Source organism: Nematolebias whitei, chromosome 16 (genome assembly GCF_014905685.2).
Source record: "Nematolebias whitei isolate Nwh7 chromosome 16, NemWhi1, whole genome shotgun sequence".
Taxonomy (NCBI): Eukaryota; Metazoa; Chordata; class Actinopteri; order Cyprinodontiformes; family Rivulidae; genus Nematolebias; species Nematolebias whitei.
Genome location: NC_056513.1, coordinates 24,320,659 through 24,336,180, shown reverse-complemented (window position 1 = coordinate 24,336,180; position 15,522 = coordinate 24,320,659). Strand labels below are relative to the sequence as shown.

The window sequence follows — 15,522 nt, the reverse complement described above, 5'->3', positions numbered from 1 at the left end:
ATATATATATATATATATATATATATATATATATATATATATATATATGCAAATATGAATTTGTAGAAAAGACTGCATTTTGCTTGCAATCTAGAGGCATTTTTGATGAATGTGTGAAATAGTCCAAATAAGATCAGATAAATGTTGTCAAAAACACATTATAACCGGGCTATTCAGCTAAATTGCTCAGGGGGGCACAATTACTGAAAGCCAAGAGCTCAGGGGCCGGACATCCAGCAGTTATTGTCAATAAGTAAGTTTGTTTTACGATTTAAAATCTAGTTTTAATTAAATATGAACCCATTTTTTTGGGGCCGAACTGGGTTCATCAGTGGGCCTGATTTTGCCCACAGGCCACCAGTTGAATAACCCTGCTTCATAATGACAAAGTTTGTCTCTTTCTGCCTTCTCTCTGTTGGTTTTTCGATGAGAACTCACCTCATCAGTCGGTGGTAATATGCTGTCGTAGGGTAAAGGTGCGTCACAGTCTGGGATGTAGTCCTGACAGTAGGACTCTGCCGCTCTGGGGTCGTCGACAAGCAGCAGCTGCTGGATTTCTCCCTGTTATGAAAACACACAAAGCCTGAAAGTCATCAGGAACGCACATGTTGTATTGGATCACACATACAGTATCATCATCGATCACAACTGTACAGCATTAATTTATTAAAACGACAAGGCACATCTGCACTGTTTGCATGTCTCTAACTTTTAATGTGCTCATCTAGACGGATCAAAGTGACTCAACATGCTGCTTTTATTGCTGCTCTGCAGTTAATCGTCTCCAGAACCTACGCTTTCTCCTTCACACACACTCACACATGCACATACACGGAGAGCCCAACATAAATACTGCTAGATGTTATTTAGTTAAACAGATGATCCACCTGACATAACAACGGTTACAGCTTTCCCTCTAAGTCTGTCAAAATGACCTCAAACCACAAATAACATCCAAGAAAAGGAACTTGTAAGAGTTTAGACAACTGCAGATTTTAGGAAAATAAATATTCATAATTAAACATTACTGCAGATGTCAGGAATGTAAAGTTGCTGGTGGTTTAAGGAGCTGAATTTCATGCTGACAACCACTAGGAGGCGGTGTAGAGAGATTTTTTTTTTTTAATCATCAATTTTAACAGATAAATTAAAAAAAGGACAAATAACAAGAGACTTTAAATACAACTTAGAACAGTGAAAAAATATTTGTAATAATATTTATTCTATTTTAACCCCAAAAAATCTAAACAATGCTAGATTTTTACATGGGGTATAAAAATAAATTTTAAATTTGTCCATGATTTTTTCATTGTTTATCTGTTTATGGCAGCTATATGTGAAAATTCTTCTAATGTGGCAAATAATTTGTAGATAAAGTAACACATACATCAAAAAGTGTGAATGTATGAAAACTCGGAAATTCCTCAGACTTATTTTGCAGATATGTGTAATAATTATGACATAAACTTAGAGTACTTTTGACTTTTGAGGACCTCAGAAACTGAGATGTTGATGTGCAGCAAACTGGAAAAAGCCAAAAGTATGATAGCAAAAGTATTTTAAAGCCTTGATGTAACATTACCCAAAAGTCCCCAGATGAGAAGCAAAACATGTTCTAATGAAAAGAAGTCCAGATGTTTATTTATTTGTTTGTTTGCTGTACTTTGTATTTGCCATGTACTAGATGACTAACAATCTGCACCAGTATCAGAGCTGCTAGACCAGGATTGCTCCTGTTTACTGATAAACAGTAAAGTCTATAACTGAAAAATATAAATACCCTTAATAGACATAAATAATATAAAATGTCTAAATATTTGTTTGTAAAGTGAATTAAAACAGAAAAATGGCAGAGAAGCAGATTGACATTCAGAACAAGCTTTCTTCTAGTTGAGCACATTTTAAAAGATTGTTCAGATCTTTGAATCGGGGTTTAATGGAACTTTACGAACAGTTAATATCTTACCTGTTGTAGATAGCTCTTTGAATGACTCCAGTTTGCAAGAATAGTTTTATTTCTGGACGGCTTGTTGAGGTAATGACTAATCTAAGTGTGGCCAAGACCAAAATATATATTTCTGTATTAAAACAGAACTTTGTTTTTGGCCTCTCCTCAATTGAACTCGCCGTTAGTTTGTCAGTCCAGCCAGAAATAAATTATTTTTCGGAAATGAAATCATTCAAAATGCTCTCGAACAGGAAAGATATATATATATATATATATATATATATATATATAAATCTTATTACAGAACCTTTAAAAATTGAATGTGAACTATAGCTTAGGTCAGGATGTACATAAACTGTAATGGTCAGCAGCCCCGCTGACCCCCCCCCCCCCCCCCCCACACACACACACACACACACACACACACATTGGCCCCTGTCTCACACTCACTCCCTCCTGCTATTGTTTCAGCCCTCATGCCATAGTTCCTCTTCCCCTGATTTGTAATGCCTATCACCCATCTCCAGCTCAAGCCTACTCCTTCCAAGCCGTGTCACGCCTCCCTTGTTTATCACAGCAATCACACCTGATTCCACTCACCTGCTTCAGCTCATCTAGTTCACCTGCTCTGCACCCTTTATAAGCTCCATTCTCACTCTCCACCAGTGCAAGATTATTAAACCTTCCATGGTCCCTGATTTTCAAGCCTTCACAGTTTCATGCTTCATTGCTCTCTGAGTTATTGACCTCACTCCTGTTTCCTGGATTCTTCGCTTTGCCCGTCCCTCTTTGGATTTTTGACTTCACATCAAACCACGGTAAACAATTCTGCTTTCCCTCCACGACTACGATTACGGATTATGATTTGGCTCTGGTTTCTACTCTCTGTTTCCCCGTGTATGACCCCTGCTTTGTTATCTGGACCCTGCTCTTTTATTTGCCCCTCCACGAACCACGTACTGTAGCTGCTCTGCAGTGATGTCATTGTTGACAGGTGACTCTCTCCCTACAGCCTGTGAGGACCTGTTAACACTACTGATCTTGACTCCAGCAGCCTAATTAATAAAAAAAAACTGTTCTTGTTTTTGCACTCCTGTGTTTGGCTTATATATTAAGAATCTAAAAACCCGTTCTTGACATAAACATGTTCCTCTGTGTACACCCAAAAACCTGATGAGTAGGTCTGGACCAGCAGAAGTTCATCAGATATGTAACGTTCATCACATTAATTTTAGGTTAAATACTTTTTTCTCACTGGGTAATTTTTGCCTAATTACTGTTTCATTGGTACTCATCTGTTCAAACAGACTCATGTTCATGCTGCTGCTGTTCGGTGTATTGTTTTGCACTATTAGTGTTTAGTATATTTCTTAGTTTATAGCTTAAATCCTTATTACTGTTTCTTTTATAATTTATATTTTGGCTGTTGTTGGATGTAACTAGGATGCAGTTTCGTTCCACCTCATGTACCACATGTGATGCGAATGACAATAAAGAACCTTAAACCTTGAACCTTGTATTTTCAGTTACTCCCTTTTGCAGGGGCTGCCACAGCAAGCAAACTCACATGAGATATTTGGAAATTGTTTTGCTCCAGTTGTCCTTCCTGACGCAGCCAGGCTCAAACTTGCAGCCTCAGGATTACACCACAGCACTGACCACTTAGCTACTGCAGCCCTAAGCTTTGCTTCCTTATAGGAAATATTGGGGTGTCACCTTTGGTGGGGGATACGTCACATGCTTGTGGTGGTTCCTTCACCCTATGTCTCCACCTGATACCCATCTCTCACATGTGGCTCCCTGCAGCTGTTTGCTGATTCAGCGGCCTGGGCAATAGCTGAGAATGGCCAGCTAAACTTCCCATCCCTTGGTAGCATACTTTTAAGGAATGCTGTCATTGATTATGAAAAGTAAATACTAGACTTACTAAAACAAATGCTACCTTTAAACCCCAGAAGAAAGTATGGACCAGAATAGGTATCACCCAAGAGACAAAAGTCAAGGCCTAATGGGCCATAGTTCTCACCACCCTCATGTATGGCTGTGAATCGTGGACAATCTACCAACACCATGCAAGGAAGCAGAACCACTTCCATACCATCTCCCTCAGAAAACTACTTTGCACTGAAAGGCAAGGCAAGATCCCAGACACTAAGGTCCTGAGATGTGTTGGCCTTTCCAGTATCTTCACCATCCTGATCCAGACACAACCTTACTGTGCAGGGCAAGTAGCTCACATGCCATACCATCAGCTCCCTAAGAGACTTTTCTATGCAAACTACAACAAGGAAAGTGCTCCCCAAGAGGCCAGAAAAAGCAGTTTAAAGACACACTAAAAGCCTCAATGAAGGCATCTGACATCTCATTGATGCCTGGAATCAGACAGAACAAAGACAGAGAGAAATGTAATTCACAGGGGTGCACAAAACTGTGAAGCAATCAGGACAGTTACAGCAGAGCAGCACAAACAGACTGCCATCATCAGCCCCCATTCTCTGTCCACACTGCCACAGAACATTCAAAGTACAGATTGGCTTGATCAACCATATTCAAACCCATAAAGATCAACCCCAACCCATGGATGACTGGTTGGTCCTCATCGCTTTCAACAGACAAATTATTTCATGGCAGTATAATTTTGTCTGGGGCAGCTGTGGCTGAGTGGTTAAAGCAGTCATCCTCCAATGCAAGAGTTGGTGGTTCAATTCCACCAGCAGTCACATGATGAAGCAAGACACTGAACCCCTCATTACCTCCAACGTGTGTCCCATCGGTGTATGAATGTGTTCCAAAGCACTGACTGTTCTTTGTATAGATCTAGTAGAGTGCTGTATGAATGGGTAAATGAGGGCACAGATTGTAGTCTAAAGAGCTTTGAATACCTTAATAAGATAGAAAGGCGTTATATAAGTACAGTCCATTTACTATTTCTATTTAAAATATGTAGACTGAATTTTTCCCTCCAGTTAGACAAGGTGAATAATTTACTGTTTTGTTTCAACACATTTTAGTTTACTGATGCACTTTTCTTTTTACCTCCACTTACTTTTCTGGTTACATTCGACACCACCTTCATGAACTCACCTCAAACACATCTTCATCCAGCAGACGCGTTCCGAACACTGTGACTCCGTCGGTGCTGACCCGTGGATCGTGACCTCTGAGCAGATCCAGGGTGTCCACCTTCTCACAGTCCAAGTACAGAGTCACCGTTTGGCCCTCAATACTGTAGGCAACTCTGTGCCACCTGGACACAAAAAGGGACAAGAAAAGCACTTTTTGACATATCAGCCACTTTGTAGTACCTGTTGAGTTATGAAGGTTTTATTATCTCCGTGAATTTAAAAGTGATCTCAATCATCCTAATATTGAGTATGAGTATGGATATTTTAAAAGGCTGAATAAATCAAACCCAAGTACAACATTATATGTGTCTGTGTGTGTAGTTACCCACTTGCCGTCAGCCAGGTTGATCTTTCTGAAGGTGGGGTAAAATTCTGGAGTTGGCTGACCCTTGTGGTCCTCGTACAGGAACACAGGAGAACGAGCGAGCTCTAAGCCCAGCTGCTGTGTGCCCTGAAGCATGAACAAACATGGAGCTGTGGATCATCTGATAAAATCAGGTGTCGTGAAATTTTAGAACAGACATTTCTGTTGACAATAATTCACGATTTTCAGTTTAACTAAACAGGATTGTGGCATTGCGACAGCCCTGAGTAGTGTGGTGCAAACACTGGGATGCTGCAGTTTTCATGCCCACCTGAGTGTCGTACAAGGACAGGAGAAAAACCTGAGATCCTTTTGCAGCTTTTACTGTGGTCATCAGTGAGAAATTCACAGGGAATGGTGAATCTGGAGGGAATGCACACGTTCACAATAAAGGAAATGCTTTCAGTCTCCTCTCTGCCAAACAAGCCTTGCAGAGGTTTATCAGAAGTTACCTGGGAAGAGTTGCTTGGTGGGCGCGCTTAGCTGAATCTTCTTGTTGATTTTAAAGGAGAGGTCTGTCTCCTCTCGTCCTGTCCTGCTTGTGCAAAGTCCTGCCTCAAGTGAGACACCCTCCATGTCCTCTGATAGATCCAGGACCTTCAGGATGTCAATAGGATTAGCTATAAGACAAGAAAAAAAACACTATAACTGGTGGGTTTCATTATGAAAGAGTTTTTAAAAAACAGACTAGACAGTACATTAAAAACACCATCGTGATAAAGTTTTCATCCTCCTTGTGCTGCGGGAAACAACTTTGGTCCATCACTGTTTAAATGTAAAACCTTTAGAGTGTCCTGCGATTTTTCCTCACTCGCCCTCGAGCAAGACGGATGCTTTTCTTCCCTCTCCTGCCTTCCTCCTGCTTTTTTGCTCTCTGTCCTGTGTATCAGAGCTTCCATTTACACATTTTCCAAATTGTAAATTACCGTTATGGATTTGATCTGCTGGACTTTCAACAAAATTGATTTAAAACATTTAACCAAGTGACAGGGTGCTGGAGAGCCCTCATGCCCCGCTGAGACGCACGCGGCTGGGTACGTCATGGATCCGTGAGGAGAGTGGAAAATGTTGCGCCTTTTTGTGTTGTCTCAGGAGGATGTCGAAGATTTTTACATCACTGGATTTATGATAGCAGGGTTTCTGCTTTTGGGCACCGTCAGATACCTATGTTATCGGCTTTTAAGGAAGACAGGGGGCAGCAGTTTGGGCCATGGCAAAGCTGCCGACCTTACGTGAAGGATTAATCCATGCTTCGAGCTCTCAGACTCAGCTGATTTACGAGCTCAACCGTAAGATGGAAGTGATTTATAAGAATCGTAGTTCACTTGCGGCTTCTGGAACTCGCCAGCATGTTGGAACTGACGTAGGAGAAGGCTAATAAGCACAGACCAGTGGAAAGCCCACAAATCTGGCCATTTTGAATCACTGAGAGTACCAGCAGAACTCAAGGCTGAAGAGAAAAACAGTCTGTCTGCACCAAAACAACTGTGGCTTATCTGAATCTGGTCTTCCCATTCAGCCTTGAATAGGCCAACTTATCAAATTGCTCCTGGGGATGTGTAAACTGAAAAGGCTCTGCTCTATCCACCCCACCACCACCCCCTGAGAACGTCTGTGATTGCTTATCAGAGCTGTACCGTGTAGTGAACTAGACCTCCGACATCAATCTGTCTCTGAAGACCTTCATGGGACAGGAACTGTTATTTCATTGATTTGAATCCAGAAATACAAATTAGCTCATCAAGAGACTGTTAATTGTATCCTGAATTAATCAATTGAAAGAACACTCTTCTTTTTATATTATCATTACTATTTTACAATATCTTGATAATCAAAAGTGTGTTTAGTTCATATAATTTCTAATGTTGAAAGTAAACCACTCATTTAAATCAACTGTGAAACAGTATTAATGATTTTTAAACCTCATTAGACTTAGAAATCAAGTTAAATGTCTATTTACAAAGTAATTGTGCATCTTGATCTTCTGTCTGAATGAGTGGATTTGATCTCGGTTAAAAGTCAAGGATGTCAGTCGAAAGTCAGAGACAGTCAGAAACAAGTTATTAGAACAAACTGTCTTGTTTTTAAACCTAGCAGACGGTAAAAAGAAGCAACTGGCATCTGCGTTTGTCTCACTTCGCCATAACATTTCTCTGTCTGTACTAAACGTTCCTAAACATTCCTGCATCCTCTCTTGACTTTTAATAACCCTCTGACATCACTAGAACCACCCCCTGTTGGTTGTTTCAACCAATCAGGAAGTACTAAGTGACCGGAAGTGAGGACTCTTTAAAAGTCAACACTTCCTGGAACTATTCAGTCTTTGACCGGAGTCTTCCTAGAGCAGGTATGCCCAACCAGTCGCTCGCGGGCGACCGGTCGCCCGCGAGCTGGTTCCCAGTCTCCCGCGAAGCGAAACCTTGACTTGTATTCTCACAGACATAGTCTCGCGAGTTTTGTGTGCGGTGACACAGCTCTCACGAGACTTTAGGCTCAGTAGTGGAGTAATGTCGGTGCGCAGAAAACATGGATGGAAAACTAGCGAACAAGCAAACGAAAACTTATTATTTTCACACAGAGTGGGAGGAGGAGTATTTTTTTGTTTATTCTAATTCGAAGTCCATTTGCCTCATCTGTAATTCGAGCGTTGCCTTACCCAAAAAGTGTAACTTGGAGCGGCATTTCAAGACGATGCACAAACGGTTTGAGACAGATTTCCCTCTTAAAAGTTCTTTACGGACTCAGAAAGTGCGGGAGCTAAAAAACAAGCTTGCAGCCCAGCAATCAGTCTTCACTCGGCCCAGCACAAAAGGTAAAGCTGCTACGATAGCTTCCTACCGTGTTAGCCGCATCCTGGCTCAACATAAGAAGTCTTTCAGCGATGGACAAGTTATGAAAGAAGCGTTTATTGAGGCTGCAGATGCGCTTTTTCATGATTTTAAAAATAAAAGTGAGATCGTAGCTGCTATTAAAGACATGCAGTTGTCCAGACAAACAGTGACACGGCGATGTGAGGGAATGGCTGTGGATGTGGAGGAGCAGCTAAAAAAGGACGTGGAACAATGTGAGTGTTTCTCTCTTCAGTTTGATGAGTCGACAGACATGGTGGATGTAGCCCAGCTGTGTGTTTTTATCAGAATGGCCTTTGCAGACATGAGTGCCAAAGAGGAGCTGCTCACCATCTTGCCTTTGAAGGGACACACAAGAGGAGAAGATATTTTTAATGCGTTTATGGAGTTTGTTAATAAAAGCAACTTGCCCCTCTTTAAACTAATTTCTATAACAACTGATGGCGCTCCAGCAATGACTGGTCACACCAGTGGATTTGTTGCACTCTGCAAAATGACATTGGGATCAAATCCAGAGCATCACCTGGCGTGGATGGAGAGTTCTGGAGTCTGCTGTCAGAAGAAAAGTATCCTAACATCCGAAGATGTGCTTTGAACTTAACAGCACTTTTTGGATCTACCTACCTGTGTGAGTCTGCTTTTTCACACATGAAAATCATCAAGTCCAAAAACAGATCCACAATGAATGATGATCATCTGGAGACCTGCCTGCGCCTCGCAACCACCTCATACTGCCCAGCTTATGAGACCCTGGCCTCCTCCTCTCAGTGTCAGAAGTCCCACTAAGGTAGAGACACATTTATTTTATACAGCTTGCATAAAAAGTTGTCTCCTATAGACACATCACGTTCTGTTTTATTTACTTTAAATAAGTGAGGAGTAGGGATTGATGAAAAATTATGTTTGTTGATAATGAGACTGGACGAGTAGCTCTCGGCAAATTGCCGACTTCAAAAGTAGCTCTTGGTTCAAAAAAGGTTGGGCACCCCTGTCCTAGAGTCTTCTGAGTCTAACTCCGTCTTTCATTGAGTCTTCCACTTCTGAGTGGAATCTCTGACTATGGATGGAGTCATAGCGCCTCGCTGTGAACTCACCCGGGCGTAACGCCTACAACTTCGAAGGAAGCTTGTCTGTTGGACGGAGTAAATCGTCACAACTTCTGGCGATGCCCAGCCACCCTGACCGGAGACGTTGGAAAGGTAGCGTTGAAATGGACCTCTGTACCAGAGTTGATTTATCGTCTGCAAAGGTAACGAGTCGTCACGCACCGAGTGTACCGGGGGTTTGAGCTGGTGTTGAAAGAAGCGTGCTAATTCTGGTCAACAAAATATACATCTTTCCTTCATCCATCTTCCTTTAAACTTATCCATTCCTTCCTTTAAACTTTTATTTTGCCAGTAATCTAGATGCCTTCAGAAATGTTCTGTTGTCTTGTTAGCAAAGCGTGCCAAGTTTTTATTAATCAGAACCAGATCAGCAAATCAATGTGTACATGTTTTGATGTTAAATTTTGATTCTGTTAAATAAATGACCGCATTTATTCTGATGGGACGCCATTTTCTGATGGAAAATGGTGTCTCATGTCTCTGATTAAACAATCCTCACAGTTATCTCGTCACATGGCATTAATTTAACTCGAAAAAAAAAGAATCCGTTGTATTTAAATAATTAATTATCTTTGTGCTTGGACTAGCTTTAAGAATAATTCATTAGTAGTGAAGCGATAGTTAAGCTGTCCCCCACTTTCACTACAACCGGCTGACACTTTAACATCTTATCAGGACTATGGTTCTATCTGGAAGTGCTTCATGGACAAATCTCACCGTCTTGTCATCAAATACATATGTAATGTGTCTATAAATGTGCTTGCTGGTAGATTTTTTTTACGGCTTAAATTGTGTCCTTGTCCATGGACAAGGTGTGAAGCAAGCTTTTTTTTAATACCACTATCCTCATGGTCTTTCCCCTTTTCTATCTAAAGAATAAGAGGTCGCGCTCCTACGAGCTGCAGCCACGTACACTCCGCCCATCTTTCAGACGACTGTACAGAATATAATCTCGCTGTATTTTGATACAATGATAATAAAGCTTATTCTGATTCTGATTAAATATAAAACCTTTAGGGTGGCCTGTGATTTGATGTTTAAGAATTTTTCAGCCCTGCAGGGTGTTGGGTGGGACTTCAGTGGGTTGTATTTGTTCTGATTCACACTTTGAGTATCTTCATATACAGCTCTGAGGGTTTGGTCAGCTCTGTTTTGAATGTCAAACTCAGTTACACAAGGACGCCAAATATTAAAAACTTAGTCCAAACCGAAGATCAGTTGATATTTTTTGGAAAAAAATAGGCATTAACGTTGGTATTTTTATTTAATGTATCAAATTATTTGTATAGAAACACAATTAGCTTGCCCATCTTATAATTGTGTGTATGCAAAGAAATCCAGGAAGCATATTTAAACTGCAGCTAAACAAACTCACATTAAAAAAGTTGGATTTTTTTTTTCACAAACAATCTAAATGTTTGATGCAAACATCTGCACTTCAAAACAAAAATACTAAAATAATAAAATTTAGTTTAGATTCAAGCTGTCGGCCCACAACAGACACGTAAAGAAACAGAAACAATAAAAGAGACACATGGGGAACATGTCCAGAGTTTTAATTAAGGCAGAAATACACACACACACATTCTACAACAATGTAGACATGATGGTCAGAGTTCTGCATGGAGGGACAGATGGAAAATGAAAGACGAGTTTAGACGAGGAGAGACAAAACAGAGATGGTGAACGTTTTTTAAAAAGGGTTAAAAAGACAAGAAACTGTGGTGAAGGGCAGGACGTGCCTCCACTGGTGTGACACCTTTTAACATGTATTTAACTTGCATAACCCTCCATCTGCCTTCCACCTTCACACACTCACACACACTCATTTTGTGTGTTTAGGAACACACCAGGTTGTCCAACTATCGAAGTCTGCGTGCCACATGTATTTGCTGTCTTTTATTTCGTGTTGATCCATCTGTTCGTCCGTCTGTCTGCATGTCTCCCAGCTTGTAACTCTGTCTGTCATGAGCTTGGCATCATAGGATTTCCAGAAACACTTGTTGCATTTGAACATTGCTGGCGATCTATGTTTTTATATGAGCTGACAAAAATCTGTAAAAAGTTGATTTGTGGAAGATGAGCTTTGATCTCTTTAGAGCTGTTATTAATAAAAAAATTTGATTTGTTTATCTCAATATGTTTCACGTTTTGTTTCGAACTCCCAGGAAGGTGTTTAATACCTGTCAGATGAATTACATTAAATATATTGCAGTTGTATGTATTCATGTGCAACTATACCTTAGAACAAAATCACCTAATTTTATACGCAGATTTTAACGATTCCTTTGCATTTGTTTTCATGTCTGCACAGATGAGACAGTCGAATATAAGTCAATTGAAAATTAAAAAACTACATATAATTGCTGTTCATTCTAATACATTATGTCTTTATATTGCATAAATTATATAAAAAAAAAATTTAAACAATACAAGCATGCCCAATTATTCTTCATATAATTTTGAGTTAACTTGCTCCGCTTGGATTTTTGTTTGTCTGTTTTCTGAAATTATTTTTATACCAATATTAAAAGTAAATTTATTTGTATAGTGCTCAGATGTTTGAGATCTCATTTTTGACAAAAATTAGAACTTAAACCTGAAAGACACCGTTAAATCTCACTCGGTTGGACTGGACTGTATTTCCATTATTAAATAGTCTGGAAGTGTTTTTAAAAAAACAAAACAAGGACATGTTAGCTCATCCCCCATCTCCTAATTTACCAAGTTATTTAACTTTACTGTCGCCTGATGGGACAGAAATGAAAAATGTCAACATTTTGAAAACTTTTAATCCAGTCAGCTGCTTTTTGTCTACATGTTAATTTTAATAGTATGAATGTTTATGAGCATTCACTCCATTGTGATCCATTTTTCTTCCATATATTTTTCAGTGCAATTCTCATTCCACAATTTTCAATATATTTCAACAAATCATATCAAAATGTTCAGCTCTTTCAGAACAGTTCTGCTATGACTTTTAGTACTGGTGCAACTTTAGCTTTTGGAAATATTTAGACTTTTCTGCCACTTTTTCTCTCATAGAAAATGAATTGAGCTCATTTTACATCCTTCAAATCTTTAGATCTATTCACAACCTTTTACAGCTCCTTTCACGTTTTGTTCTGGTTCAGCTTCTTTCAGCATCCTTCTGCAAATTTAAACATTTTTACCAGCTATTTTCAGCTACTTTCAGCTGTTTTGTGATCCTTTCATATTCTTTCTGCTAACTAGAACATTATTGTGCTTCTTCTAACTTATTTCTGCAAATTTCAGCTTTTTATATTATTTCAGCTACTGCTGTTTTATGCTAATTTAAGCCTATTCAGCTAATTCCACATTTTTTGCACTTATTTCAACTGTTTCAGCCTAATTCAGCAAAAATTCTACTCTCCCCACTTTCTTTTGGTGATTTAAGCTTATTTTTGCTGTTTGAGCTACTTTTCAGATTTATTTGTTTAATTAATTAATTTATTTTTATTTGTTTTTTTTTTTTTATGAATTTCAGCCTTTTCAGTCTAAAGGGCAAACATGTTATTTCTGCTTTCTTCTGCTGATTTAAGCTTGTTCTACCTTTTCAGTTACCTTTTTAAAGCATACAGTATTGTAGCTAATTTCAGCTGTTTCCATATAAATTCAAGTTTTTTGAAGTAATGTTTGCTACTTTCAGCCTAATTACCTGTAACTTCTTTCATCTAATTCCAGATTGTTATGCTCCTTTCAAATTTTATTTACTATTTCAGCAACTATTTAGCCATTTTGGTGCTGAATTTAGCTTTTTCAGCTAATTCCACATGTACATTTCAGCTCTTTTCACTAACTTCTGGTAGTTTAAGCTTCTTTCTGTCTTTTCAGCTATTTTTCAGCTATTTTTTTGTGAATTTCAGGGATGGTTTTAGCTAATTTCCTTATTTTTGTGCTAATTTCTGCTTATTTAAACCTATTTCAGCAAACGTGTTCTTTCTGCTTTCTTCTGCTAACTTAGGCTTCAGTTTCAGCTCCATTTCATCATGTTTTACCTCATTTCAGCTGTTTTTCAGCAAGTTCTTCAGCAATAAGCATTCACACTGCATTTTTGCTGGAAATTCAATTACATTTAAGATCCATATTGGAAGTCTTCACAAATATAGAGATGTATTTCTTCCCAGAGACCATCAACCTTTTTATGATGGTAACAAAATAAAAAGCAGTTTAACAGATTTTATCATGCAGACATGAAACTGCTGCTGAAATCTGTAAGCAGAGTGTAGGAAAAGTATTTTCACAGCTACACACCAGCAGAGGACAAGACAAGACATGGGAATGTTGTTTTTTCTACATGCACTTCATACTCTTTGATTAATGTCTCTCTTTGTTGTGTATTCCCGGGTGCACGCTCAGGATTAAAACAACATCATCACACAGTACATAAACCGTTTTGTTCATATACTCAAAGGTTTTTCTGGTATTTGTCAGTTTCTACTGTCATCCTGAGGCTCTAAGCTGCTGTGTGAGGGGCACTGTGAGCAACATGCACACACATGCAGAGTATGCTGCGAGCCTCCACAAAATGTAGAACTGCTTTTTGAACCAAAAAAATAAAAAGAGACCTGAATGGCAGAATGTTCTCATCTGTCTAAATCACTCACACAACCTAAAGCCAACAGATAGTGGGTCTTATTGCCAATAAAAAAGGAGACAGGTTTAAAATTTCTCTAGAACGATGATGAAATGTGCGTAGCAGCAACGTAGGCCTAAAGGATCCTGCCCTCTTTGGTTAAAGTTACTGATTAACACAGATATAACTGTAGTTATTTCTAATATTTTCAAATTATTTTTCTCTTATGGTTATGACATGAAAATATTATAAGCTAAGCATCCAACCTAATCATCCATCCTGTATTTCGCTACTGGTGCTCCAGTCTCACTGTTCATCTGAATATGTAACTTGTAACCTGCTGTTTTTCAAAGACTCCAGTCGTCACTGTTGGATTCGTTTGGCTCACTGTCATATAAGATAAGTAATTTACAGCAGAGCCAGTTTATAGTGCCAGGAATCAGCATGCCTAAGGCTCGCCTGCCACACGCTTCATCCAGGACCCAACCCTCAGCACTCCGCCCACAGGTGGTGAGCCCACCAACACCTGTGGAGGGAGTCATCAAGCGCTCAGGAGGCATTCGATTAGGATACCTCAAGAGTACCTTGACACCTGGAGGTTTTCTGGACATGTCCTACTGGAAGGAGACCCCAAGGCAGACCCTGAACCTGCTGGATGGATTATATATCCTCTCTGGCATGGGAACACTTTGGGAGCCCCCAGCAGGAGCTGGAGAGTGTTGCTGGGGAGGATGTCTGGGTTTCCTTTCTGGACCTGTTGCCACCTGACTTCAGATAGATAGATGGAAATCTTAGCAGAGACACCAAATTCTGTACAGACAAGCATGAACTGACCTGTCAGTAAGTAAAGTGCTATGTGTTGTCATCATTGTATGTTTACAATGACGAAATGAGTTCTCTGCATTTAACTCATCACATCTGAGCTACAGCCAGGTGGAGCAGCGGGCAGCTATGTAAGTGCCCGGGGAGCAATTAGGTGTCATGCTCAGAGACACCAAAACATGTGGACATGGTGGAGAGACGAGCCACGACTTTCTGACCCCAATTCGGCGGCACTACCTCTACACCAGCTCACCCCCTGTGTAGCTTGAACTCTAAATAAACATAGAACAGATTCAGATTGAGAGTATATACTTATATACATGCATACATACATATACATATATATATATATATATATATATATATATATATATATATATATATATTCTATGTTTATTTAGAGTTCAAGCTACACAGGGGTCGAGCTGGTGTAGAGGTAGTGCAGCCGAATTGGGGTCAGAAAGTCTATATATATATATATACATAGGCAGCACGGTGGCGCAACTAGTAGAGCTGCTGCCTCTCAGCAAGCAGGTCCTTGGTTCAAACCCCGGTCCAGGGGCCTTGCTGGGTGGAGTTTGCATGTTCTCTCCGGGTACTCCGGTTTCCTCCCACAGACCAAAAACATGCATGTTAGTCTGATTGGTAACTTTAAATTGTCCCTAGGTGTGAGTGAGAGAGTGAATGGTTGTTTGTCTCTATGTGGCCCTG

General features: G+C 39.7%; 1 protein-coding gene across 1 annotated transcript in view; it reads right to left on the bottom strand.

Moving 5' to 3' along the window:
* LOC119422453 (collagen alpha-1(XI) chain) overlaps positions 1-15,522 on the bottom strand; it is a 72,622-nt gene that overhangs the window by 45,137 nt on the left and 11,963 nt on the right. Inside the window, exons 2-6 of the mRNA XM_037689825.1 lie at positions 5,890-6,057; positions 5,709-5,800; positions 5,403-5,524; positions 5,033-5,195; positions 435-561 (exon numbers count right to left, since the gene is read on the bottom strand). Coding sequence (XP_037545753.1) covers positions 435-561; positions 5,033-5,195; positions 5,403-5,524; positions 5,709-5,800; positions 5,890-6,057 — 672 coding nt within the window. The remainder of the gene's footprint in view (positions 1-434; positions 562-5,032; positions 5,196-5,402; positions 5,525-5,708; positions 5,801-5,889; positions 6,058-15,522) is intronic.